Source organism: Dermochelys coriacea, chromosome 11, assembly GCF_009764565.3.
Source record: "Dermochelys coriacea isolate rDerCor1 chromosome 11, rDerCor1.pri.v4, whole genome shotgun sequence".
NCBI lineage: Eukaryota > Metazoa > Chordata > Testudines > Dermochelyidae > Dermochelys > Dermochelys coriacea.
Genome location: NC_050078.2, coordinates 61,560,687 through 61,588,182, shown reverse-complemented (window position 1 = coordinate 61,588,182; position 27,496 = coordinate 61,560,687). Strand labels below are relative to the sequence as shown.

The window sequence follows — 27,496 nt, the reverse complement described above, 5'->3', positions numbered from 1 at the left end:
GCGAAGAATTACAAAGGGATCTCATCAAATGGGGTGACTGGGCAAAAATTGGTAAATGCATTGATAAATTGCAAAGTAATGCATATCGGAAAACGTAATCCCAACTATACATACAAAATGACAGGGTCTAAATTGGCTGTTAACAGTCAAGAAACAGCTCTTGAAGTCACTGTAGATAGTTCTCTGAAAACATATGCTCAATGTGCAGTGGCAATCAAAAATGATAACAGAATGCTAGAAACCATTAGGAAAGGGATATTATAATAGGACAGAAAATACCATAAGGGCCACTATATAAATCCAGGGTACCCTACACCTTGAATACTGTGTGCAGTTCTGGTTGCCCCATCTCAAAAAAATATATATTAGAATTGGAAAAGGTACAGAGAAGGGCAACAAAAATTATGAGGTGTATGAAACAGTTTCTATATGAGGAGAGATTAAAAAGACGGACTGTTCAGTTTAGAAGAAATACGACTAAGGCGGGATATGATAAGGGGTCTATAAAATCATGAATGGTGTGGAGAAGGTGAATAAGGAAGTGTTGTTTATCTCTTCACATAACATACCAAACCAGGGGTAATCCAGTGAAATTAATAGGCAGCAGGTTTAAAACAAACATAAGGCAGTACTTCTTCACACAACGCATAGTCAACCCGTAGAACTCGTTGCCAGGGGACGTTGCGAAGGCCAAAAGTATAACTGGGTTAAAAAAAGAATTAGATAAGTTCATGGAGGATAGCTCCATCAATGGCTATTAGTCAAGATGGCCAGGGACAGAACCCCATGTGCTGGGTGTCTCTAAAATTCTGATGGCTAGGAAGTGGGACTGGATGATGCGGGATGGATCAGTCGATAAATTGCCCTGTTCTGTTCATTCCTTCTGAAGCATTTGGCACCGGCTGCTGTCAAAAGACAGGATACTGAACTACATGGACCATTGGTCTGACTCAGCATGGCCATTCTTATGCTCATCAGAATTTTTATAACATGGGCAAAACAACTTATTTTTCCCTTGCTTCATACTCAGAAATGGCTGAACTGTTTTGGCTAAAACTTTCCAAAAAAAATCAGCTTAAGGCATACACCTGGCATGGGAAATTTGAATGGTTTGTGTGTTACAAATTTATAAGCAACTGAAAATGTGGTCTTATAATGGAAAGCATTGGACAGCCTTGGTAATATGTGGGTTTGTCACACATGTTTTATGCCAAAGATGTATTTTTTCTCCTATACTCTTTTCTCAAAAAAATGGTTCAACTGTTCTGCTCAAACGTTCCAAAAAAGTCCACCCATAGGCAGAGACCAAACCTGGCAAGTTTCAGCCTGACAGCTGAGAGTTTGGCAAAGTAATAAACAGCTGAAAAAGGGCCTTTAGAACAGAGTTGTGTTGGCAGTGTTAAACCTTAGAGACTAACAAATTTATTTGAGCATAAACTTTCGTGAGCTACAGCTTACTTCTTCGGATGCTGTAGCTCATGAAAGCTTATGCTCAAATAAATTTGTTAGTCTCTAAGGTGCCACAAGTACTCCTTTTCTTTTTGCGAATACAGACTAACACGGCTGCTACTCAAACCAGTGTTAAACTGTACCTTTAGGCAGTCAAGTTATAAATGCCCACTTTCAGCCAGCTGGAGGTTGAAGACATTTTTAACAGTACTGCTGCTAGTGTGCAGAAACATACACCCATGCTATCAGGACCAGAATCTTCCCCTGCTTGTCTAGTATGATGCCAAGAGCACAACATTACTTATTTCTATTGTATGATATTTTAATTCTCTTTGTGTACTGAAACCTGGGCATTCCAAATGACTACTACATGAATGCATCCTTTCTGGTCCTGGAGGCTTGCTATATTTCGTTTCAGTTCATTACAACCATTCTGTTTTCTGAATGTTGTCATTTGTAGTGTTTGACCATTTTGGGGTAAGAGTACGCTGCAGCCACACATTTGAATGGCAGCTTGTGTAGCTGTACTCGTGCTAGCTTTTTTCTCTCTAACTCACTAAATATAGAACTGAGGATGCAGCAGCATGGGCTTCAGCATAGGCTGTACAAGCGGGTATGTACTCAGCAGGGTCAGATGGGTTTGTACAGCTAGAGCAGGGGTAATCAATTATTTTTTGTCAAGGTCCAAATTTCTTGGTTCAGGTATAATCAAGGTCCAGACTCTAGAGAAAATAATACAAAGATAACAACAATAATGATAATAATAAATAATAAATAATAATAATAAGTAAATAAAAAGATTTCTTGGTCTGTTCAAAAACATCTGGTGGTCCAAATTTGGCCCATGGTCCAGCTGTTGACTACCCCTGAGCTAGAGTATGGCTAGCATGCGTACTTCTACATGAGCTGCAAATTACACTTGTGGCTGCAGTGTAGTCATGTACCCTAGGTCTTATCCTGCAAAATGGCAAGCTCCATTTACTTCAGAGGGCATCTAGCATCTTACAGGAGGTGGTCAGCACCTTTCAGAGTCAGGCCCTATGAGGTGTTTTCTAGATGCAAGAAAGAATTCACCACAATATATAGTCACACACACAAAAATTGTAGCTTGTCTCCTACTGGAATTTACTCTTACTTTCCTCCCACAATCTAATATGTATTTGCATTTGGCTTATAACCCATTCTACTTGTTCCTTTCTTTTACCTCCAGGGTAGCCCTTTGTACCCCCTTGTCTCGCCTTGGGCAGGAATTGGCAACATTCAGTCACCGGGCTGTGTCTGATACCTTGTTAACAATCGATCATATGGAGCAGGCCCGCATAGAATACAGAGGGGCCTTGCTGTGGATGAAGGATGTGTCCCAAGAACTGGATCCTGACACCTGCAAGCAAATGGAGAAGTTCAGAAAAGTATTTATTTCCTTCTTGTTGCCAGCAATGGGTGCAGTTGAACATGGTTTAGTTGCAAGTGTAGAGAAGGACAAACCATGTACAGTACCATTTCAGCTGTGGGGAGCCTAGCAGCTCACCGAGGCTCCCGGAACTGCCCAGACTCCAGGCACAGAGCTCACGGCTGGGTGTGTCTGGCCACCACAACCTTGTCTTTTATACTAGGATGCACCAGGAGGATTTTTTAAGTTTTCTTAGTAGAGACATGTCTTGAGTATTTGATTACAGTAAATCATGTGGTCACACAACACAAGGCAAAGTGACTCACTGATTATAAAATACAGAATTGAAAAAACTGTACTTGTTATAATTGTCAGTAATTTAAATAACATTTTGTATTGCTGATCAAAACAGAATACTGTATGATCTTCATAATAATACAGAGGTCCCATTTTGGTTAAGAACCCTCCTCCTGTAAGGGTAACAGAAGACAGATCACCTCCCTTGACAAGCAAAGCTTGCCTCATCATCTCCACCATTTTCTGTTGGTGGTGGTTTTGCTACTGCAGCTGTATACATTACTGGAGCTGATGTTGCTTCTCTTATTATTTCTGTTGCTGTTCCTCTTACCACTTCATCAGGTTCTTTTGCTCCACGTTGTTAGCGTACACATATTCTCCCTCTTGCTTTAAAATCCCAGACACTACATGCAAGCTGCTGAGGTAAGTCAGAAAAAATAAAATTTAAAAAAATAAAAATTAATTTGATTATTGAAGCAGAAGAAGGTGCTTATCAGCAAAAATCAGAGCACATTACCATAAACAAAAATATATATCATAAAGATTTCCCAACTCAGGTGTAGCAGCTTGCCTTCCTCATTCTAGCCTCCCTGCAACTATTCTTTTAGCACTTGACCAAAGAGAGGGGTGAAGGGAAGTCAGACTCCTTACTTACTACAAACCAGATATTGCCCCGTATGCAGTCACAAGATCAGATTGTAGTGTATTCCTGCAAGAGGGCAATTAAAGGTGCTATGGGCGCTGTAATTCTGAATTTCCTGAGTGTTTATCTGAATGTTATGTTTAACATTACTTTCTTGCATGTAAACAGGATATTTTTTTCTTTTGGCAGTGACGAGACCATAATTAGCAGCTAATTTATAGGATTTTTGACGTTTGATTATCAATTCTTTAGGGCAGGGACAATCTTTACATTATGTGTGCATGTGCAATACCTATACAATGGGGCCTACAAATTACTCCTACAGATGCTCCAGGACAAGACAGGACATACTTGGACTGTGAAACATTTTCAGGAGTTCTTTTCTGCAACACACACATATATATCTATGATCTCCTTTTGCTATTATATATTTCAACTTTCATGGTTCTAGGTGCAGACACAAGTGAAAAATACCAAAGCCCAATTTGACAAGTTGAAAATGGATGTCTGTCAGAAGGTGGATCTACTTGGAGCTAGTCGCTGCAATATGTTGTCTCGTTACCTTGCTATCTATCAGGTATCCATGTTAGATTTGCAGAATGCCTTACACTGGACATTTGAAGGGAAAATAACTTTTTGATATAATGTGAGAGAATGAAGTTGTTAAACCAGAGCACAAAAGTGAACAAGATCTTATAAGCAGCAATGCACTGGTGATAGCATCTTCTCTTCTGATATTTACAGGACGTAGTTGATGGCCAATATCTCCATTGCGAAGGAAGCATTTGAATACACACACTGATTAATTTATAAATACTGTGATTACATTTTGAAATACATAGCAGACTTGGACAGACAATGCTTTAGCACCTTTCTTTGGGATTTCTTGGAAGAATTTCTATTTTATAAGAGGCTTTGTTGTATTCCAGTTTTAGAGAGTAAATGCATGCAGTTACATCGACATGAAGCTGAAGCAATGCTGTGGTGGATCAAGCTCAATAAGTTTGTGATCCATCCAGCCTACCAGTGTACATTGTCCTCATTTCAGTGCTTTTTGAATTTTAGCAACATCTGGAGAAAACTCCTTAATGAGCTGAAAATAGGAGAGAAGGGAATGGAAACTAGAAATATGTATTGAAGAAATTAGGTGGAAACAGATATATCCTATATAAAGATGGGAGTCTTAGTTCTAATTAACAGGACTTTTTTTGAAGGCAAATATTGTCATTGATGTTGTATAGCCATTTTCTCACTTTGTCCCTAAAGTTACTGTAACAGTCTCCACAGATTCAGCTATCAAAACAGAGCCTTTAACTAAAGAGCTTGCGCTTCCAGGCAAAGCCTAACTGAGCAGAAGTACATGCCCAGATTCTGTTGCTCAGCTGTGTTTATTTTCTGCCACCTGCAGTGCTGCTGATATTCTCAGAACTCCCAACCCTAATTCTCCATCCTGCCTTCCTACCTGAAGTGAACCCAAAAGGCTTTGCTCATCATTCATCATGGGAGCAGCTCTTAAAGCCTTTTGGATGGATTACAATGGCCCCTGGACAAGAGAACCAGTTCAAGCTATAAGAATGAACCTGATCCCTGAAATAAACTGAACCCAAACCAGGAAAAACTGTTTGGATAAATCTTCCCCCATCCAATATCAATCCTTTTCACTGCTACACTCTGTCTAACTCCACAGGCTGAAAAATCAGTGAGTCTCGAGTCCCTCCTGTCCAGCCCTAGGTTACTGCTCACTGCAAATGTACTGGCACTTGAGCGTTTCACAAGTAAGCATGCTTCTGGCAGGAACCCTCAAAATGAAGAATCTTGCACGTTTTTGGGCTTCTTGTTAAGAGGAGAATGTCCATATTAATATATATTTTCATCCTTGTTTAAATAAAAAAAATGGCAGAAGGGGTTTTGCAAAATTGTTCCAAAAGATATTGTGGACAGAGAGAAATCCTCCTTTCCAATCTTTCTCTCAAAAGAAGATTCTGTGCTCCTTCACCCTAGTGAACTTTTCTATTTTCTCTATGTCCTGTCCTCTCCACAGCAATATCTGGAAGAAAAGCCTGTAGTTTCAGCAGCAATTCTTCCCTCTGTGGAACATACAAAGTCCTATGAACAGATGGCTGGGAGGATAGAGTTACATGTTTCCATCTTGAAACATCCCTTACACGTCATTCTTACTGAAATGGGAGATTCAGGATTGGGAAGAACTCCCAATTTGTTTAGAAATTGCTTATGTCAAAGGAGACAGGAAAACGATGATATAAATAGCTGTCAGAGGTACGTCTGTGTAATGTCTCCTTTGACTTTTTCCTTCTCAGATAACCCTTTTGCACTTCTGCAAGAAGACAGCAGGACTGATGTCCAAAATCCATGAGGAGTTCATAGGTGTCCACCCATATCATTGTGTTGCATTTGAGGTGAAGTTTTCATGTTATTTCTGTAAGATACAAGGTTCTTGAAAAGAAAATTTTTTTTGGAGAAGTAAATTTCAGATTCAAATAATCATTGAAATATATTTGCCTAGAATTAAACTACTGACAAGTTTGGCACAAACAAGTCCTTTCCCCATGCTCATTTTGCAAGTTTGTCAAATGGATAAATAAAAGTTGTTAATTTATCTAATTTTTATTTAAAAAACAAAGAAAAAACAAAAAACCCTGTGGTCTCACTTTATATTAAGGTTCCATTTATAAAAATGGAATATATAAGGGGTTAATAAATAAGTGATATTTTAATAAATGGTTAACTATTAGAGTATTATAGAGCCCAACAGATCGCTTATTACTATCCATGACTTATAACTCTGTCTAATGATGTGCTCATAATCCTCTATAACACATACTACTTATGTCTGGAACATGCCTAAAATATCTATTAATCTTTATATAAATCATTTATAAATGGAATCTTTATATAAAGTTTCAGAGTTGCAGCCATGTTAGTCTGTATTCGCAAAAAGAAAAGGAGTACTTGTGGCACCTTAGAGACTAACAAATTTATTAGAGCATAAGCTTTCGTGAGCTACAGCTCACTTCATCGGATGCATTTGGTGGAAAAAACAGAGGGGAGATTGATATACACACACAGAGAACATGAAACAATGGGTTTATCATACACACTGTAAGGAGAGTGATCACTTAAGATAAGCCATCACCAGCAGCAGCGGGGGGGAAAGGAGGAAAACCTTTCATGGTGACAAGCAAGGTAGGCTATTTCCAGCAGTTAACAAGAATATCTGAGGAACAGTGGGGGGTGGGGGGGGGGGGAGAAATACCATGGGGAAATAGTTTTACTTTGTGTAATGACTCATCCATTCCCAGTCTCTATTCAAGCCTAAGTTAATTGTATCCAGTTTGCAAATTAATTCCAATTCAGCAGTCTCTCGTTGGAGTCTGTTTTTGAAGCTTTTTTGTTGAAGGATAGCCACTCTTAGGTCTGTAACCGAGTGACCAGGGAGATTGAAGTGTTCTCCAACTGGAAGAGTACCCAGAAGTCACCTACTATAGGACAGGCCCAACAAAGAAAATAACAGAACGCCACTAGCCATCACCTTCAGCCCCCAACTAAAACCTCTCCAACGCATCATCAAGGATCTACAACTTATCCTGAAGGACGACCCATTACTCTCACAGATCTTGGGAGACAGGCCAGTCCTTGCTTACAGACAGCCCCCCAATCTGAAGCAAATACTCACCAGCAACCACACACCACACAACAGAACCACCAACCCAGGAACCTATCCTTGCAACAAAGCCTGTTGCCAACTCTGTCCACATATCTATTCAGGGGACACCATCATAGGGCCTAATCACATCAGCCACACTATCAGAGGCTCGTTCACCTGCGCATCTACCAATGTGATATATGCCATCATGTGCCAGCAATGCCCCTCTGCCATGTACATTGGTCAAACTGGACAGTCTCTACGTAAAAGAATGAATGGACACAAATCAGACGTCAAGAATTATAACATTCAAAAACCAGTTGGAGAACACTTCAATCTCTCTGGTCACTCGATCACAGACCTAAGAGTGGCTATCCTTCAACAAAAAAGCTTCAAAAACAGACTCCAACGAGAGACTGCTGAATTGGAATTAATTTGCAAACTGGATACAATTAACTTAGGCTTGAATAGAGACTGGGAATGGATGAGTCATTACACAAAGTAAAACTATTTCCCCATGTTATTTCTCCCCCCCCCCCCACCCCACCCACCACTGTTCCTCAGATATTCTTGTTAACTGCTGGAAATAGCCTACCTTGCTTGTCACCATGAAAGGTTTTCCTCCTCCCCCCCCCCCCCCCCGCTGCTGGTGATGGCTTATCTTAAGTGATCACTCTCCTTACAGTGTGTATGATAAACCCATTGTTTCATGTTCTCTGTGTGTGTATATCAATCTCCCCTCTGTTTTTTCCACCAAATGCATCCGATGAAGTGAGCTGTAGCTCACGAAAGCTTATGCTCTAATAAATTTGTTAGTCTCTAAGGTGCCACAAGTACTCCTTTTCTTTTATACTTTTATATAAAGTATTACCAACATTTTAGTGCATCTGTAATATTACAGTGTAACTACAGTCACAGTATCCTAAAGTGTAACCAGAATTTCTTAATTACAAAAAATGATTGTTACAATCAGGTAATTGAGAGAAAAGTTATGCTACACAGATTACTGTGATCAAATCATTAGACTGGAGAGGTGAATTTGTAGATATCAGTTTCCTCTCTTAAAATATATTTTCTCCACTTCTCAGCAACTGCAGGAGCCTTCCCTAAACAATCCCACTGAAGAACATAAAGAGAAGATAGAGAAAGACACCATCAGTGCAAACCTTGATAAGTAAGCAGGAAGAAAAATGATGTGAAATTGTAGAGGATTAAAAACACATGTTGAACATGTTTGGTGTGGGTATTAGGAAGAGGGTCTCTGCTTTCTAGTATTCAGAAATAATAATATATACACTTACTTTCTTCTCCAACTTGCATTTTATAACCCTTTTCATTCTTTTTCCACTTTGGCATTTTCTTGATTTTTTTATTTCTGTTTTTTTTCCCCTCCACCAAAAACACATCTCACCTTGTTAGGTTAAAATAATTGTTTGTAGTCAGTGTTCTTAGCAAGATTAGACCTTCTTTGATGATAACTTGTTTATTAATTTATATATGTTAAACAAAAAATGTTAGACAACTTTGCCAAAGTTACACAATCGTTTATAAGAAATGTGTCAATGTGTAACATGTTTTAGAACCTATTGCCATCTTAATAAAAACAAAACAGATATAGTAAATAGATATTAGCTCATATGAGTTACTCTCTATATATCAGTTTATACCATTTTCTCACTTCATTGTCTTGATCAGTTTCCATTACCTTAAGTTCATCAAGCACAGAGAATTCAATTTAAAAAGGAAAAATACAAAATGAACACAGGCCAGGATGGTCTGAAAGTGACTGCCTATAATGTTAGGCTTCTAAATCAATAGTTAGGCACTTAATAAATGGTATAGTTTATAAAAGTGCTGAACACTTATTGGGAATTAAGGGAGTTCAGTCTTTTCAAGATCTGGCTTTAGCTGTATACATTTTGGAGACAAGGGGCCAGATTTTCCTCTCATTTATACCAGTGTAAAGCCAGAACTGCCTCACTGAAATCATAAATGTAAAACCAACATTAGCGAGAGGAAAAGTAGGCCTTAATTCTCTCTTTAGCATTGAGCCACTAACATTTCAACACATCTTGCATCTTAGTCCTCAATCTGACCAATTCTCTTTGGTTTTAGAATCAGGTTAAATTTGTTGGATGAGGAAACTTCTATCCATTTGGAAAGTGAAGCAGGTAAGATTTTATATATATATATAATTTTGGATTTCAGGTAATTTGATTGTGTGACAAATAATGAAGTCACTCCAAATTCATGCCTATAAAACCATTAGCTTGCCACACACCAATGTATATTTTATAGTTCTGATCTTATGTATTATATCTTTAAAAAGGTTTCAGAGTAGCAGTAGTAGTTACTCTGTATTCGCAAAAAGAAAATGAGTACTTGTGGCACCTTAGAGATGAACAAATTTATTTGAGCATAAGCTTTCGTGAGCTACAGCACACACATACAAACTATATGCCTGTACAACCTTACTTCAGCATCCTTGTGCATATACATTATGATACTATTATTTCCATAGGACTGAAGTCCCATTCAGTACATACGATGGACTGTGCTCTAAGGATGAGTTCCCTAGGTTTATAAAAAAGCAACGCAAAACCCAGATAATTCCATCATATGTAATGTGATCATAGCGACATCCAGAGGAGCTATCATCTATACTAGACTCAACTCAGAAGCCCTAGCCTCCAGTGCGGCGTACTGCTTGGGAGTCACCTACAGTGGAGTACCCATAGGGACACTACTCAAAGAAGAAGAGGAAGTTACTCACCTTTTACAGTAACAATGGTTCTTCAAGATGTGTCCTCCTAAGGGTGCTCCATGACCCACCCTTCTTCCCTCTGCTTTGGAGTTCTTGTCAATGACTCTGCAGTATGAAAGGAACTGAGGAGGGTTCACCCACGCAGCACTGGTTAGCCTCATGGCAAAGCGTGATGGGGTGGCACATGCTCAGGCTGAATTGACACTGCTACCCAAGTTTTCTGATCAGCATCGCAGGGATGCAGATACATCTACAGCGGAGCACCCATCAGGACACTCATCCCAAAGAACCATCGTTACTGCATAAGGTGAGTAACTTCCTCATCCAAGACTGACTATTGCCAGTCTTGGATCAGGGTAATTTGCAGTCCCTGTGTCTGATCCTCTTCTTACACTGCTGTAAACGAAGAGTAACTCCATTAAAGTTAGTGGTGATACAGTGGAGTAGAACAGGTATAGAGAAGAATCTGACTTTTGGTTTTCACCTGATCCATTCTTGGGAAGAAGACTGAGAAAACACTTATGTTTCTATTCTTACTTTTAACAGCAGCTAATAGAAGGTTGCTCAGAGGATTGGAACATTTGCAGTAGTCCCACTGGAGATGGATTAGAAGGAAATTGAGGAAGCCAAAAGCACTAAACACAGTTTATTCTATGGTTGTAGATACAAAGGCATTTATTCTTTGGTTATTATAAACTACATATGCGGTATAAATCTCAATGTAGAGCTCTTTCTAAAACTGTACGAGAAGGCCCTAACTGATGACTTCTGCAGATCAATCTAAATTGTTTCTATTAAATAGCTGCATAGATTACATATTGGTATTCCATCTTTAAAAATAAATCTCCCACTCTTACTGGAGGGGAAGCCACTACTTTTGCAAGCAACAAAAACAAATGTTTTTCACTCCACTCATATATTTCCTGTTTTTTGTTTATTTTTTAAGTAAATATAAGGTGCTTCTTAAAAGGGGGAGTACCACTCCAAAGTGTGAAATCTGCCTTGGGTGAGTGTGTGTGTGTGCTTGGGGGGAGAATAGAGGAGCAATACCATGCCCATTGTATTATGTAGGCCTCTGGGTAGAGCTGTTGGGGAAGGCTGTGGACGGAGAGGATACATAGTAAGGACACCGGAAAAATGGGCAAAACAATGTGTTTTTTCCTAATCTCATTCTTGGGAAGGGTTGAACTATTTTTGATGGAACTTTCCCAAGAGGCTCAGGCTGAGGCAGACACGTAGCCTGGGAAATTTCAGCCTGAACAATTAAAATTTGGCAAAGTTATAAGCAACTGTTACAATGGGAAGTGTTGAACTATCTTAACCCGCCATGATAATTGGTTTTTGTTTGTTTTTTAAACAAACGTAGATGCTTCTTAAAGAGGGACACATTGTTTATTCCAAAGGGTGAAATCCACCTGGGGGGTGGGGGGATAGAAGGAAAATATCTATATTTGCCTAAATATAAAACAAAGCAAAACTGATGGGTACAGAAAATATTTTTATTATTTAAGAGGATATTGCAAAACGGTGGAGATTAAAAATCAAATCAATCAGTATCCTTTTTAAGGACACTATGAAGATGTAAAGTTCATTTTTTAATGTAGGATAACAATAACCTTCTCAACAGTGAACTATTTACTGTCTACATTTTATATATGAACTTTTTAAAAAATAAAAAGTGATTAACTGGATCCATTCTTTCGGGAATTTCATCTGTGCTGCTGCCTTTACTTTGCAGCTTTTCTGGGATCGTTCTCTAGACTTAGGCCTTCCCCCCATGGTTTTATTCTGTGACAGAAGAAAAAAAATTTCAGATGAGCAAGCTTTATGAATCTAAGCTTTTTAGCCATGAGAAAGTTAAGAAATCTCAGTATATGGAGAAAGTTAACATCAAATTAAACACTTTCTTTAAAAATGATATTTGGAAATGTGTCTAATTTTTATGAAAGCTTATTTTTAAGACCCTTTTACAGAATGATCAGCTCTATGTGGTGGCCTGGTGGGATCAGTCATAGTAAAAAAAAAAAAAAAAAAAAAAAAAGTCCTAGATTAAATAAAATAGTTAAAAGTGCAGCATCAGGATGTCCTCAATTAGAAATATTTGTACATCCCACCTCTGTACCTGAGATGGCTTAGTATAAACAACCATATTATGATTGAACAAACATTAAATATGAATTTACATGTGAATTGATAGGATCTTTGCCAAACAGTATATGAGCCAAAGAGTAGCAGGTAAAGGAACATATATAGTAGAATCTAAGAGTCACCACAGTGAACCACAGTAAACCTCAGTAAACCACAAACCTCATTTGGAACCGGAAGTATGCAGTTAGGCAACAGCAAAGACCAAAAAACAAAACAAAACCAAGGATAAAGCAGTGCAGTACTTTGTTAAATGTAAACTACTAAAAAAATAAAGTTAAAAAAAAGATTTGGCAAGGTAAGGAAACTCTTTCTGTGCTTGTTTCATTTAAATTGAATGGTTAAAAACAGCATTTTTCTTCTATATTGTAAAGTTTCAAAGCTATGTTGTCAATGTTCAGTTGTAAACTTTTGAAAAAACCACCATAACATTTTGTTCAGAATTACGAACAACCTCCATTCCTGAGGCGTTCATAACTCTGAGGTTCTACTGTAGCAGCAAGTCTGATAATCTCTAGCCCCTGCACAGCTCCTCTGCACTTAAATGAAGCTGTTTTACAAGGCCTAGCCATACTGTCTCTAAAGCATTGTCTACACACATGGAATAGCCCCAATTTAGCTGTCTCTGTAGCTGCACCAGTGAGTTGACTCCTAAGTGTAGGCAAGGGCAAGCCAGCCAGACTTAGGCTGGATTTATATGGCCCTCAATTAGTGCAATGGGTACAAACTCGAGCTTGCCCTTGTACGAACATAAGAGTCAACACCCCCTATCTACACATTTTGTTGAATCAGGGCAATTCCTGAGTATAGAAAAAGACCTAACAAGTTCCTGCTTTTTCAGCCAAATAAAGACCTACTTCGTTCACTTAAAAGTTTCTCAAGAGAGACAGACAATTAAGGCAACTAAGTAGTCACAGGGAGAAAAGTAAAGTTCGGTCATGGATTAGAAACTAAGAAATGGTAAATTCTCAACATGAAAGTAGGTTAAAAGTGGGATAACTCCAAGGATCCATATTGGGATGAATAGCGTTGAATATATTTTTTTATAATCTGGAAAAGGGAATAGATGGTGCAGTCAACAATTGCAGATCACAATTATTTAGATTAGTCAAAACAAGGAAGGACTCAGGAACTTGAGAGAGACCCAATAAAGTCAGTCAACTGGGCAACACTGTGGCATAAAAATTGAGCATAGATAAGTGAAAGAGAATGCACAGTGGAAAATGGCCAGGCCAAATTTCAAAGTTCTCCCACACACAAGTGACCCTTTTTGATACAGGGGGAAAAAAAACCTCATTTTAGAGGGCTTGAATATTTATTCTAAAGCCAACACTTACTAAGTCTCTTCCTAAAAGCCCTCAATTCCTCAGGCTACTTATTCAAACAAGGTTTATAATGCAAAATAAACATCCGTGTTCTGCAACAATTCCTTGGGGGAGTCCAAAGCACTGGTCTCCTACCAGCAACAACCTTCCTAGGAGACTACCTGCCTTTTATGTGCTTTTGAGAACTAGGTTTAGTTGTTTTGCCTCCTTTCCTTGACTGCCCTTTCCTCTGCATCCTATATTTCTACCTCGCAGAGAAGTATTGCTTCCTTTCATTAGGGAAGCTGGGATGTGGTGTAACATGACCACAGAGACCCCATTCTGGGTGCTGAAGAGTTGTAATACCCTCACAGAAAGGAACAATTTGAATTACTCTCACACATTGCTGGGTTAGAAATTAATTGTAGTTGTTCAGGAAGAGCTCTGTACTCACTTTGGACTGCTCAATGAAAATACTCATTGACCTGTTGTAAAAAATGCAGAAGGATATTAGGATGTATTAAAAAGGAGAGAAAATACACACAATAGCAGTATACTATTTTCAGTAAGTCAATAGCACATAGTCACCTTGAATACCCTGTTCAGTTCTGGGTATATGTGTGGTGTTATTTTAAAGACAAGGTGTCACTGTGCCTCACTGGGTCAGAGCTGAGGATGCCAGATTCAGGACAAACTTCTGAGAAACAGGACAGACTTACCCCAGACTTGTGGTGGTTATTCAACCCTAAGATATACCATGCCAGTAACAAAAGTAAACTTCTGGCTCACCACACTGTTTAACAAGAAGTCAAAAATGCAGTCATCTTTGGCATTTCAGCACTTATTTCACCAACCAGACACTAGACTTAATGATGAGTGGTTATTGAAAACCAGTTTAATCAAAGTAAAGGTTCTTCTGATCCCAAGAAATCAGCCACAAAATTAGGTTAGTATGTAACTCAGATCTTACCCAATAATCACACTGCTGCCTATCTTTTAGTAACTAAAATCTAACAGTTTATTTATAAGAGAAAAAGAAATAGAGTGAGTTACAATGGTTAAGGAAATCACATACATGCAAGTGATTGCACAGTTCTTATATCAGGTTTGAAGCAGTGATGGAATAAACTGCTAGTTTGCAGAAGTCTCTCTGGAAAGCATATGCGCCAACTTTCCCAGGCGCCGTTGGGTGCTCGCGCCCCCCAGCCCCGCCCTGACTCCACCCCTTCCCCACCCCTGCCCCCATTCCAACCCCTTCCCCAAAGTCCCCATCCCAACCTCTCCCCAAATCCCCATCCCGGCCCCGTCTCTTCCCTGAGAGCGCCGTGTTCTCCCTCTTCCCCCCTCCCTCCCAGTCTTTGGCGCGTGAAACAGCTGTTTCATGGCAGCAAGGGCTAGGAGGGAGAAATGGAGTGGTGGCGCCCTCAGGGGAGGAGACGAGGCAGAGGTGAGCTGGGGTGGGAGAGTGGGGTGGGGAGCTGCCGGTGGGTGCAGAGGACCCACCAATTTTTCCCTGTGGGTGCTCCAGCCCTGGAACACCCATGGAGCTAGCACCTATGCTGGAAAGTACCCAAACAGCTTGGGGGGGTCATCAGTCCTTGTTTAGAGCTTCCTTGTTAGAAATCCAGTCCAAAGAAGTGAAGCAGATGTTTCCAGGGTCTTTATACCCTTTCCCATGTGGATGAAATTTTACTGTCTCAAACAAAGCCCACAGCACAGTTTGTGGAAAAGTACAGGCACAAGATGGAATCCAGGGTCACATGAGCAAGTAACATGCCCTTAAATGGCTTTGACTCACATTGCCCACTTGGAGCCTAAGGCATCCACAGGAAGGCCACGTGTACACTAGCACTTATGTCTGCAACATTTGCGTATCTTAGCGGTGTGAACCCCCCTCCTGCCCTGAGTGACATAAATTCTGGGGGCATAAGCGCTCATGTACACAGCACTACATTGGTGGGAGAGCATGTCCCACCAAAATAGCTACCACCCTTTATGACCCACTAACTTCAGTAAAACCACATGCAGATGTGAGGGTCTATCTTGTTATCTTGTCTTCCATGCAATATGAATTTATATTTTGGGCCACATCCTGCTTTCAATAACGGACGTACAAGTCAGAGTGAACTTATGGGTACATAGTTGTAAGAGCAGAATATGACCCTTCATTTGATATAAAAAAATTAGCAGGAATGTAGTAATCATAAAGACCACGGTCTATGCTATTATTTTCTCAAAAAATGCTCTTCCCACTTATTTTCTTTCCTTCTTCAGTTTTAAGCAATCTACTGGTAGATTCTTCGGAAGGAGAAGGTTTTGACAAAGAGCTATCATTCCTGGATAACATACTGAGTCCCTATTCTGCAAGTGCTGGAGAGATCGTCCAGGAATGTCAAAATGTGTTTGGGAGTCCTCATATCAGTCTCCTTTCACAGAATCCTGCTACAGATTCAGAGCCTCTGCCTAGTTCATCTGGATTCCTACCTTCACAGCTCTTTGACCTTGGCCTTCATGCTGCTGGAAGCTTCAGTAGTAAGCATCTGAAATACTCAAACTATAGATATCTTTTTATGTTCGTACAAAAGGCCAGGTGCTTCTTCCATTTGACAATAATGGCAAAACTTCCACAGAAAAAAATTGGGTGCAAAGATATTAGGGACTAAAAAGAACATTCTTGCAGTAATGATATTGCAGTAGAGGTTGGGCAAGTATTGCTGTGATGAAGCTCAGAATATTAATTAATCCAGCCAGGAAATCTGTAAATTATCACCCTTTCCAATAACAAAATTTTGCTTCTTTCCAAAAATAGTGTGCTTACCGTCTGGCAATTTATAGACTGTTAATTCAAAATCTGTTAATTCAGATTTGGAAACATGTAGCTCTGCAATTTATTAAGGTAGATCTTGATCTTCCAACCTTATGTGAATAGCCTTCATGATGTCAATGGGACTGCTTGCGTGAATAAGGATCATTTACGTGGGTAAAACTTGCACAAGTCCTGAATTTGTCATGTATACAATAGTGCTTTTGAAGCCACAAAATATGAGTGAAATCTGCTAACTTGATAGCATATGTTGAGAAAAATCTCCACTGTCCTTACTTTTGGTGACCACACATTCTATCTATAAAATAGACACAGTTTAGACATTTTAAATATTTATATTTTCTGCCTTTTATTTCTAGCCTTTTATAATATAGTAAAAAAGTCAGATACAGACTTTGAACTGAATTGCTGAGTTACCCTAGAATTTCCAATTTCTTCTAGAAAATTCAACGAAAATGTTGGGGCAAATTCTGTGTTCAGTTACACGAGTGTAGGTGGTTAATATTTCCTTAGGCTATCCAAAGCAAAAAGTCTGAATCCTATCAGTGTTAGTGCAAGTTCATAGTTAATTGCATTTACCACAACAAAATCAGTGTTCTCAGCGGCGTATTAATGCCTAGGCCAACAAGGCCAAGGCCTAGGGCGGCAAATTTGCAGGGGCGGTAAATTTATAATAGCAGCCAGAGGCAGCTTCCCCCAGTGCCAGTTCATGCCCTCTGCTCCCAGCCCCACCTCCTCCCTGCCCCTATTGGTCCCCTTCCCCAAATCCCCGCCCCCTTTCCTGAGCACACTGTGTTCCCCTCCTCTTCCCCCCTCCTTTGCAAACCTGTTTTGCGCATAAGCACTGGCAGGGAGAAGCAGGACCCGGCTGCGTGCTCAGGTTAGGAGGTGGAGGCGGAGTGCAAGTGAGCTGGTGCAGGGAGCTGCTTGAGGGTGGGGGGCACGACAGCAGCAATTATTTCAGGGCCTAGAGGCAGCAAAATCATTAATCCGCCACTGAGTGTTCTATGTGGGATCTATATGTTGCACTCAAATGATGTTTTACAATATCTTTGGTATGTGGTTGTTGCTCAGTAATCCATTACTTTTTTCTCTAAGGTTGGACATCTCAGTCAGAATCTGTGCAGTCTCTTACCCACTCACTGCCTGGTAATCAGCCATTCCCTTCACACAGCACTCCAAAGATACCACCAACATGCAAGTTATTTCTGTATCTTTGCAGAAGCGAGGTTTCTTCATAAGCTGTGTTTCATACGTAACATTTTTGGTTTATTATTGCAAACAGAATACTTTGCTGGGGAGAGACAAGATAACTCTGAAAGTAGCGAGATCCAGTACTGAGCAGTTAAAATAGAAACAGGATAATTATTTTAGCACATGGATCTGTGAACACTATCCTTCTGTACTTTATTTCACAGTTGGATGCTAGTATCTTCCAGCAAAGACTGTAGCATCATATCAATACCAACTTACCAGTAACTAATGTAAACACTTTCAACATGGGATTGGAATTTGGCGGTCTGACTTGTAAAAGATACTGTACCCTTATGGTCATATTTTCAGTAATTTACTGGCTATATCAACCAGTGTCTTGCTGTCAGCAGATGTAGAGTCCAAAGTAACTTGGAGAGCTGAGAGTTTATACAGTAACTGCAGTGCATGTGCAGGTGTATAACAAACCCTTCTCAGTTTCATGTGTCTGCATGTTTCGCTTGATCTAGAGAATTTACATGTTGTATACAGTGAGAAGATTTAATCCAACCAGAGAGCAAGAAGGGAGCTTTCTTCAATAGGGATGATATAATTTTTACTACTGTTTCATTTGAAATTAATGCTTACATAACTTCATTTTAAAAAAAATAATGCTAGTTATAAATACATTATATGTAATAATGTTCCAGTGTTTCGTTAGATTTATAAAACCCACAGAGTTTTGATTTAAAAAAAGAAACAAAAAATGTCCTTGGTTGCATTTGTATGCAAATGAAGTGTGCCTTTCACTGTAATACAATTTGAAAGGGAACTAAATTCTACTCCTCAATGTGCATCAGTAAGACTGCTTATTTAAGGTATGTCTTCACTACAGAGTTAACTCAGGTGGCAGCCAGGTGTGAGCACCCTGGTTGTCCTACTCCAGATCTGAGTGGCCACACTGCAAAGCCCCACCCAACTATGTCCACTTGACTGTGTGCACATTGGTACTGTACTCACTCAGGTGAGGGGCTAGGACTTCTAGAAGCATATCCCATGTGTAAAGCTTCGGACTCACCCCTGCTGCACCTCCTGATGGTGGTAGTCGGGAATTAGCTCGTCGAGCCACTGGAGCACCCTCTACAGGCTGATGATCCATCTTACTACCGGCCCCATGTCCCTTTTTCTGGGGTGCTGCCCCTCTGGCAGTACCCCCACACTCTCAGGTTCTGGGTCTCCCCACCTAAGGGAACCCCCACCCTCTAACCCCACCTCGCCTCAGTCCCCACTTAGGCCCTTGTATCGCGGCAGACTGCAGTGTATGCACCACTCATCACAGGCAAGGGGGTTTTGGAACTGCTGCCTCCACCTCCCCGTGGGCTGCCCCTCTGCAACCCTGCACCTATTCGGCCAGTAGTCAGGCCTGCAGCCGGAGCTCCCAGCTCCTCTGGCCCTTCCCCAACCCTGCTCCAATCTGGGTGTCCTGCTTGGCACCTTGCAGGCAGACCCTTCTCCCTCTATAGGCAGAGGGATACTGACTAGGCTTCTGGCTCAAAGCCTCTTATAGGGGCTGGTTGGGCCTGACTGAGCTGGCCACAGCTGCGGCTGCTCCCTTAATCAGCCTGGGCTTTTCCCCCAGAGCCTCAGCCCTGTCAGGACCAGAGCTGGTAACCACCCCACTACACCATGGTTTCGTGCTTTAGTAAACTGAGCTCCTCTGATTTTTTTCCCAGTGAATTGTTGGAAAACTTGTCTGTCCTTCTGGGCACATGGAGGGAAATGTGGGAATGCATTCTCACAGTCTTGGTACCTGTGATGTCGTTATTTTACTGGTTCTCCAAATGTCCATGATGTCTTCCAGGAAAAACAGGGTAGAAAAGACCTGAATTTCTCATGTAAAAAATAAGTAGGGGGGGGGAAAAACAAAAAAAAATTTTAGAAAAAAAATCAGACCTTCTTTGTGCCTCAGAAGATGCCCAAAATGGCACAAATCTATTTTCTTTCGCCTACTCTCAACATCCAAATGAGCTAATCAGATACTAAAGTGATGGGCAGTAGGACAGAACACTAAGACGCACTTGGCATAGGGACAAAACTGGACCTATACTTTTTTTTATATTTCAAGAGGAAAAACAAACACTCTTAGCACATAGTATTTGACATTTGCCACAGTGACACACTCCCGTCATGTACTGCATATGCTTAAGGGGCAGAGAAAAGGTTGGTGTGGATTTTGTGTCTAAATTTTCATCTTTGCATTATGAACTGTTTTTTGGGGGGATACTAATGGAGGTTTCTGTTTCAGTAACACTTCAAACCATTTTACAGTGCATTTATTGAAAATTTGCTTGCATGCATGCTGTGGAATAGCAGATAAGCTAATAATTTATCTTCATTATCTTAATAAGCTGTTCTGAAGTGCTAATGGAGTTAATAATTTAGTCCAGTATCTATGGTCTTCGATTAAAGAGAATATATAGAAATTATCCAATTCATTTTACTAAATAAATGTGATAAGGCCAACTTAAATATTTTATTACTTAAAAGGTCTGGTTGGGTCAAAGAGCAGTTCAACCAAGAATGTAATTTTATTTGATTTTTTTTCCTAGCTATAGCGAGCAGTAACCAAGATATGTCAGCCTGGTTCAATCTGTTTGCAGACCTGGATCCCCTTTCAAATCCAGATGCCATTGGGCGCTCAGACGACGAACTCCTCAATGCTTAACTACAGTTACCCAATGGACAAGCTCTTATTATGTCTCACGACAGCAGCCTTAAAATATAGAACCTTACTTCCTCATGCTTTTCAAGAGAGGATTTCAGATTCTAGTCCAGACACACAACATTGAAACTGTAATCATAATGTCAGACAGTAAAGTCCCAAACTATAGAGAAAGTATTAAGAGTGTTGTTGAGAGCATTAGAGGAAAGTCACTTTATCTTTGATGCCTTGGTTTTATGGCTATTTTCAATTTTATATGAAAATATGGCGAGCTGTTCAGGATCAACACTGAAAAGGCTCAGTTTCATCAAGACAAAATTACAAGACAAGCAAAGCTAGATCAAACTAGTTACTTTCCTGCATGCCCCTTCCCTCCCCAAAAGAGAGTTACCTTACGTTAATGTGAAGATGTTAATTTCCAGAAAATACTTCAGGAAAGATAGTACCTTGGCTCTTTCACAGGACCCTCATTAACCTTCAGGAAGATTGCACATCTCAGGCCAGACCTTCAAATCTGGCCAATTTGTGCATGAGGCAGGACTAATGGGGAGGGAGCAGAGATGGTTTTACATTGTCTTTGTGACTTCCTGATCCTGGGGAAAGGCATGGGCACGTTTGGCTCCCAGCACAACTTTGAACAGCCTCAGAGCTACTCTAAATTGCACTAAGCTGCCCGTGGTTCCAAGGGCCAGAGCACAGGAGTATTCTAGTCACATCCATTTTTTACAGGCTATTCCCGCTCTGGTAGGCCAGGAAAGACAGAGCCAGTAGACTAGCTGTGAGAGAGCTGAGAGGATCCCTAGGTACCCGGTTAAACTGGCTTTACAGCCACTTTGCACTGACAGAGCAGCACAAAAGGTCAGTACCATGGGCAGGACACAGCCTATTCATTCAATTAGCCTTAGACAAGAAAGCACAGGCCAAATTCTGCCTTCGTTTGCAACTGCAGGTACTTCAGAGGGGCTGCAGAGGTGGTAACTTGAACACGGCTGAAGTTGGCTTACAGTATATGCCATTAGAGTAGCAGTTATTCTAACAAGGAGCCATTTTATTCATCAGTTACAGAAGCTGTAAAACTATAAACCAGGTAGAGATGCAGAAGAATTACCCAGCTACTCTTCTGTAGAGATAGAATTTTTCATTGTATTGTTAAATAGAATAAGTATTTTGTTAAAAAGGGAACAAGTAGAGCTCACCTGTACATTTTGATCCTTTTGTGAGTGGGAGAGATTTAACACCTCATTACATGATCACCTGCAGCATGTTGGAGAACTCATTCCCCCACATGTACAGTAACTATTTCTAATTTTTTTATTTTGAATTATAAATTAAATCTTGTTGGGCAAGTTTGTATCTTTTTACCTTCATGTTGTTTGCATGCTCTTCAGGTTGCTGGGAGCTGTTTACTGTGATTCAACAAGTTTCTTAAAGAGGAATGTTAATGGATTGGCAGAATTATGGTATGATGTAAATCTTGTTGTAATTAGGTGAGTGGATGATGTGTGATTCAGGTGCATGAATGTATCTGCCCCCGTCCCAGTTTGGCAGTGGTAGGATCATAACTAAAGCCAGCCACCTGGTGTGGGGTCAGATTAGCCCCAGACAGATGGGGCTGTTCATCAAGACATAACCTTCAAGTTCCCCAAGGCTCTCTGCAAGCCACAATGGAGGCCCTAATTTTCTTCTTAGTGCAAGACAGGGGATTCTTGGTACCTGTGTGACTGACACCCCCCAAATTCTAGTAAATCATGCTACTCTCAGCTCTGGATCACAAAGACACAGCAACAAGGTTGCTGCGGGGGATAGAAGAAACCTGTCTACAAGCCCATTTAACACATTGTTCAAATAGACACTCACTGCTGCAGCATGGAAATCTACACTGAATTGCTAAACAGAAATTTCATTTGGACATAAAATATGAAGAAAAACAAAACCAAAAATTGGTCACGTTCTTTGAAAATGAATACTGATATGTAGGAATTAATGAGATTCAATATTAGTGCTTGGCAGGATAAGCAGAAACTTTAGACTGGAGCTCCATTTTGCTTGCAGCAGTTCGTTTTCAGACTAATATTGAAATACTTCATATAAGCATCTACACCAATAGGGATGCAAAAAGTGTTAGCCATTACAGATGTGCTTCTGTATCAAAACAAGTCCAAGAGTCTTTGATCTGTGGCAAGGTGCTGGCTGCAGGCTGAGGACCTTTTCTGATGCACATGCTTTTGCTGCATACCAAGGCTTTGTCTACACTAAAGGGAAAAGTCAATCTAAGCTACGCAATTTGAGTTACGTGAATAGTGTAACTCAAATTGACGTAGCTTAGATCTACTTACTGCGGGGTCCACACTATGCCACACTTCTTGATCAGGTGGAGTACAGGAGTCAATGAGAGAGAAATTGGCAGTCAATTTAGTGGGTCTTCACGAGACTTGCTAAATCAACTGCTGATGCATTAATCGCCACAGCGCTTATCCTCCAGTAAGCATAGACAAGCCCTTAGAGACAAGAATTTACATAACACTGTTAGGGGCCTGCCTAGTTCCTACCACACATTGCATTGGGGAAGGTCTAGAATAGTTCTACATGGTCAAGGTAGATCTGGTGACTACCTTTCTTCTATTCAAAATCGTCAAGGGATTTGGGGGCAGCAGGGAGGAGAAGGGAAGGGAAGGCAAGTAGCGTCCCAGTGGGAAACTCTCTTTGAAGTGCTGTTACACTGCTTGGGGAACAAGAGCAAGGCTATACTGGGAAATGGTTGAAGTCTGAGCCCAGAGTTGATAGCTGGGAGTAGAAGGTTGTGGAACTAGGGCCTGGATACTGCTTATGAATTGGGAAGTGATAAGGCTTACTTGTACGTGGCAGTTCTACTGGGGGAGAGGGGAGGGGAACTAGAGAAAAGGTGTAGAGATGATATATACAGATGGAATAGAATTTCCTCAGGAGTTTTGGGCAATGCAGACTTCACCTGAATATTTCTTTCAACTGTTGAGGGAAATGTGCAATCAATGGACTCCCCAAAGGCCACTCTAGCTCCTATAACGTCTCCAGGAGTGATGGTTTCAGATAATATAGAAAACTAATTGAAATTCTGGAAAGAGTAATTAAAATACAAAAATGAGGGGGAGGGGAAATTGTTCTTGTCACATGGAAAGAAAGCCCTTTCCCACTCCTCTGTTAAGCAATAGCAGAAAGGCAAGTCAGTCTCTCAGTTGTCCTGAGGACAATTTGAGGTGGGGGAAGAAAACGAACAGTAATGTAAATTTCCCTACTCAATAATTTCCTTTCTGCTAGCAGCATCTCCCACAGTTCTGTTACATCTGACATCAAAATTGTGCCACAGTTTCTCAGTTGAATGCATTAGCCTTGGGCAGAATGAGGGAAAGATAATATCCTGGGAGACAACGAAAGGGGAGTTCACTTTGGGGAGAAGTGTCTGTGGAGTTCTCAGCACCACCTTATCATGGAACATGCAGCAAGTTTCCTGCATAGATAAGCACCTGGGATAATCACCTAGCAGACCTAATGATGACCAATAAATGCGTTTTGATGGAGAGATAGAATGCTGATACTGAAGTCAGAGGGTTGAAGCAGTGAACTATTAGGGCTTTCTACACCAGTGGTAGGTCCCATTTTGGGAAGACTGACCTGACCACCAGTTTGGCCAATCTCACTACTCTTGAACCTGGATACTTGGGGGTTCTTTGCTGAGGAACACAAGGATCCTGCTACTACAACACTACTAAGAGCTGATACCTGGCTGAAGATTTGTCCATGCCTTCTTGGCAGAAGTCTGAAATAGCTGGGATCCCTGCACTTTACTGCAGTGTGCTCCTGGCACCAGACACTGACCTTGGCCCAGATGGAGGAGTAAGCTTTTAGTGTAGAGACTCTCCTGGATGAGAGCCAAATCTCTTATGACTGGAATGGAGGCAGAGTGTTGCTAACACTTCTTTTTCGATAGCCAGGCTGAGAGTGGACATTGGTCTGGAAGGAGAAGAGGACCCTGGAAAACAATGTCTGGTCTCACTAGTAGCTGTAATGTTGGTTCCAGTTTCAGCTCTATTGGGTCATAAAACCAGGTTCTCCTTGGCCAGTATGGGATTATCACTATAATCACAGCTTGTTCCCACTTTGTCCGGATACTTTCCCTAGCAATGGGAAGGTTAGGTATGTGCATACCAGACCTTAGGGCCATTTGTGTGATAGAGCATCTGTTTTTCAAGTGTAATTCTTTGGACTTTTTGGGTTCCTTTTGATTTGCTAACAGGTTGGCTGACAGCAGACCGAACCTCTGCGAGATCAGGTTAAAAACTTCTTGGTTCAGACACGATTCCAAGTTTTTGACTTTGCGTCTGCTCAGCCAATCCACTTTTTGGTTCAGGTCTCCTTTTATGTGAAGTGCTATTAAGGAAGAAAGAGATTGTTCTTCACATCTGATTATGTCCATTGCTTCTGCATGTAGCATCAGGCTCCTTGTCCCTCCTTGGTTAAGCAATGTATGCGACTCTGGTCATCTTGTCAGACTGAACTAAGATGTAATTTCCCTCTATATGGCTCTGGACCCGCCATAGGTCCAGTTTAATAGCTCTCAATGCCAGGAGATTGGAGCCTTGGGAAGAGGAAACAGCATCAGATTCCTTGTGCTGTTTCAGGTCCCCAACCTGTCAGGCTGGCATTGGTTTTGAGAAGCAGAGGGTCTGGAAGGTCTATGGGGAGACCCTTGTGGGTCCTAGAATTGTGAACCATCTTAAGGAGCAGAATACCTGGACCAGCACCTGATCTATCATGCACTTGGGGAGTGGTCCCATACTTTGAGCAGGCAAGTCTGGATACATCTGAGGTGTGATCTTGTTGATGGAGTGATCCCAATGCATAATGCCAGGAAGTCCAGTAGCTGAAGACACCGAGCTATGATATCATGCACTTGGATAAGAGATCTTGGATCTTTTGGAACCTGTCAAGTGATGGGTAGATCATCACCACAGTGCCCATGTCCACTCCCAGGTGAGTGATCTTTGTTGAAGGAATCAAGGAACTTTTTTGCTGTTTATTACTGGGCCACATGCTTGTAATAGATCCAGTATCTGAGTCATGGTGCTGCGCACTGAAGTCTGGATTGAGGTGCTTATTAGAATGATGTCCAGGAAGTGTGTGCGTGATGTGAACCTAGCTATGGTCACCACAGGCATCTTTGTAAAGACACTGGGGGCCAAGCAGAGACTGAAAGTAAGTTTTTGGTACTGTCAGTGATCTGTTCCATAAGCAATTCTCAGAACCCTGCAATTACATGGATGTATGGGAATTTGGAAATAAGCATCTGCCAAATCCACTCAGGTCAGGAGGTTTCTTTGAGATAGGGAAGACACGGTAAAAGTAGAGTCTCCATCCAACATAGGCATAAGCACCATACAAGGTGCTTAACCTACAAAGCTAATCCAGCATATCCAAGAAAAGCAAAACAGATGGAAAATTCCAGTTTAAAAACCAAACAAAAAAGAACATGTAAGTTGCCTTATATCTTACATCAATAAAATTCAAGAGGTATAAATGAGAACTAAATCAACACTACAAAGGTGAATTGCTATCACAATAGAAATATCCAAGAGTATTTAAATGCTACATTGCAAATGTTCCTTGGCAATGGGGATTGAAGATCATCATCTGGGTTCAGGTAGTAAACTCAAAACGTGCAGAAAGTGAACTCATAATACTCAATTCAGTTACATCGAGTAGTTAATGCCTTATTGTGCTATAGGTTAGAAGCACTGTAGTAACACAGATGTTTAATTTGCACAACATGTAAGAGAAAATCCATAAGTTTCTGAAACAGAGTCCCTGTTACACCGTAAGATGCTTTTGCATTTAATAAATCACACTTCAGAAGGTTGTAGAGCAACTGCCTGGAGTAGAAGAAAGCGCTTATTGCAGATCATTGGCCTGGGAGCCCGAGTTATACTTGCAGGCCTGATAATCACTTGCTGTGTAACTATGTCTGCCTACAAGGGGAAACTGACAGGCCTGAGACATTTCCTCATAGCTGACATTATCCTACCCCAGGTTTATTTTCACCGTCTCAAATAATAAATTATAATTTAAATGGAGGAAATTATTACATTCTCTGTTTTAAGTATATTGAGACAACACTCAGTCTCAACAATTAAAGAACTGTCTTCTTTGCAACCTGACTGGACAAGATCAATCTTTCCATTTCTTTTCTCTTCATGCACTGCTAAAAACCCGTGCAAATTTGAAAGCACTCCCAATGGCCTGAGAAATCCCCCAAAAGATTTTAGTATAGTAACCTGCTTTTCATTAGTCACACAGGTAACAATCTGCCTTTTAAAAGCAACTCTGAACTTTAATGTCTTTTAGTTACTTCAGCAGAAAAAAAAACACCCAAAATCAGTCTAATAACACCTAATCTCATCAACAGTTTCTTAACAGTCATGAGGAGAGATCCCTTTTTAATTCAGTGAATTTGATTTATCCTAAGCAACTTGATTTTCATACAGCTCTCGTTCTTACGCTTTTGACCCATAAGAAGAATAAGTGAAAATAATTTATTTGGTTTCTGCAATTTTGTAATATTTCCAAAGTCAACTGGATAGCAGACAGATTTTTGAAATGCAAAGGAGGATCTGTGAAAAATAAAAGGGGAATTGTGAATCTTTTTTGTCTGTTGGATTCCTTCTAAACTTGTAGTGACTGGAGACAGATTAGTGAAGATTGGGGAATTATGGCACTGGTGTGTAGCTACAGTTAAGTACTCTTAGTGGTTGTTTAAACATTTGCTAGTCTTAATCTATGGCAATTTTACCGAAAGTCTCTTATCTGAAGGCAGATAAATTGGCAACATGGTCTCACTTCATTGTTGTTTTTCTTGTTGTCTGATGTCTCCTATAATTCTAACCATGCTGCAAGGCATGCAGTGTCATTTGTACCAGGAAAAAATGGCTAGGGTTATTTCTAAGGGTATCCAAAGACCATTAACCAGCAACCAGGGAAAAACAAAAAAACAACAAATATGACCAGCATTTTAAAAAAATGCATTGAAACTAAAGAATTGTCTCCACTTGTTACACACAGTATCCGCAATTGCA

The 27,496-nt window shown here is 40.5% G+C and overlaps 2 protein-coding genes across 9 annotated transcripts in view; one reads left to right on the top strand and one right to left on the bottom strand.

Moving 5' to 3' along the window:
• ICA1L (islet cell autoantigen 1 like) overlaps positions 1-22,251 on the top strand; it is a 63,323-nt gene extending 41,072 nt beyond the window's left edge. For 2 of the 7 annotated variants that reach the window (XM_038422119.2, XM_038422120.2), the window contains 8 exons: positions 2,660-2,858; positions 4,231-4,356; positions 6,098-6,196; positions 8,532-8,617; positions 9,559-9,614; positions 15,931-16,188; positions 17,579-17,677; positions 20,281-22,251. In XM_038422119.2, the coding sequence (XP_038278047.1) occupies positions 2,660-2,858; positions 4,231-4,356; positions 6,098-6,196; positions 8,532-8,617; positions 9,559-9,614; positions 15,931-16,188; positions 17,579-17,677; positions 20,281-20,396 (1,039 nt within the window). In that variant the 3' untranslated portion in view covers positions 20,397-22,251. The remainder of the gene's footprint in view (positions 1-2,659; positions 2,859-4,230; positions 4,357-6,097; positions 6,197-8,531; positions 8,618-9,558; positions 9,615-15,930; positions 16,189-17,578; positions 17,678-20,280) is intronic. The other 5 variants (XM_038422122.2, XM_043505614.1, XM_038422121.2 and 2 more) reach the window with 5 other exon arrangements.
• FAM117B (family with sequence similarity 117 member B) overlaps positions 1-27,496 on the bottom strand; it is a 131,718-nt gene that overhangs the window by 7,254 nt on the left and 96,968 nt on the right. Inside the window, exons 9-11 of one of the 2 annotated variants that reach the window (XM_043505610.1) lie at positions 19,482-19,553; positions 3,468-3,554; positions 2,654-2,830 (exon numbers count right to left, since the gene is read on the bottom strand). The gene's annotated coding sequence lies outside the window, so the exon portion shown is untranslated. Of the gene's footprint in view, positions 1-2,653; positions 3,555-19,481; positions 19,554-27,496 lie in introns of both variants that reach the window. The other variant, XM_038422117.2, reaches the window with a different exon arrangement.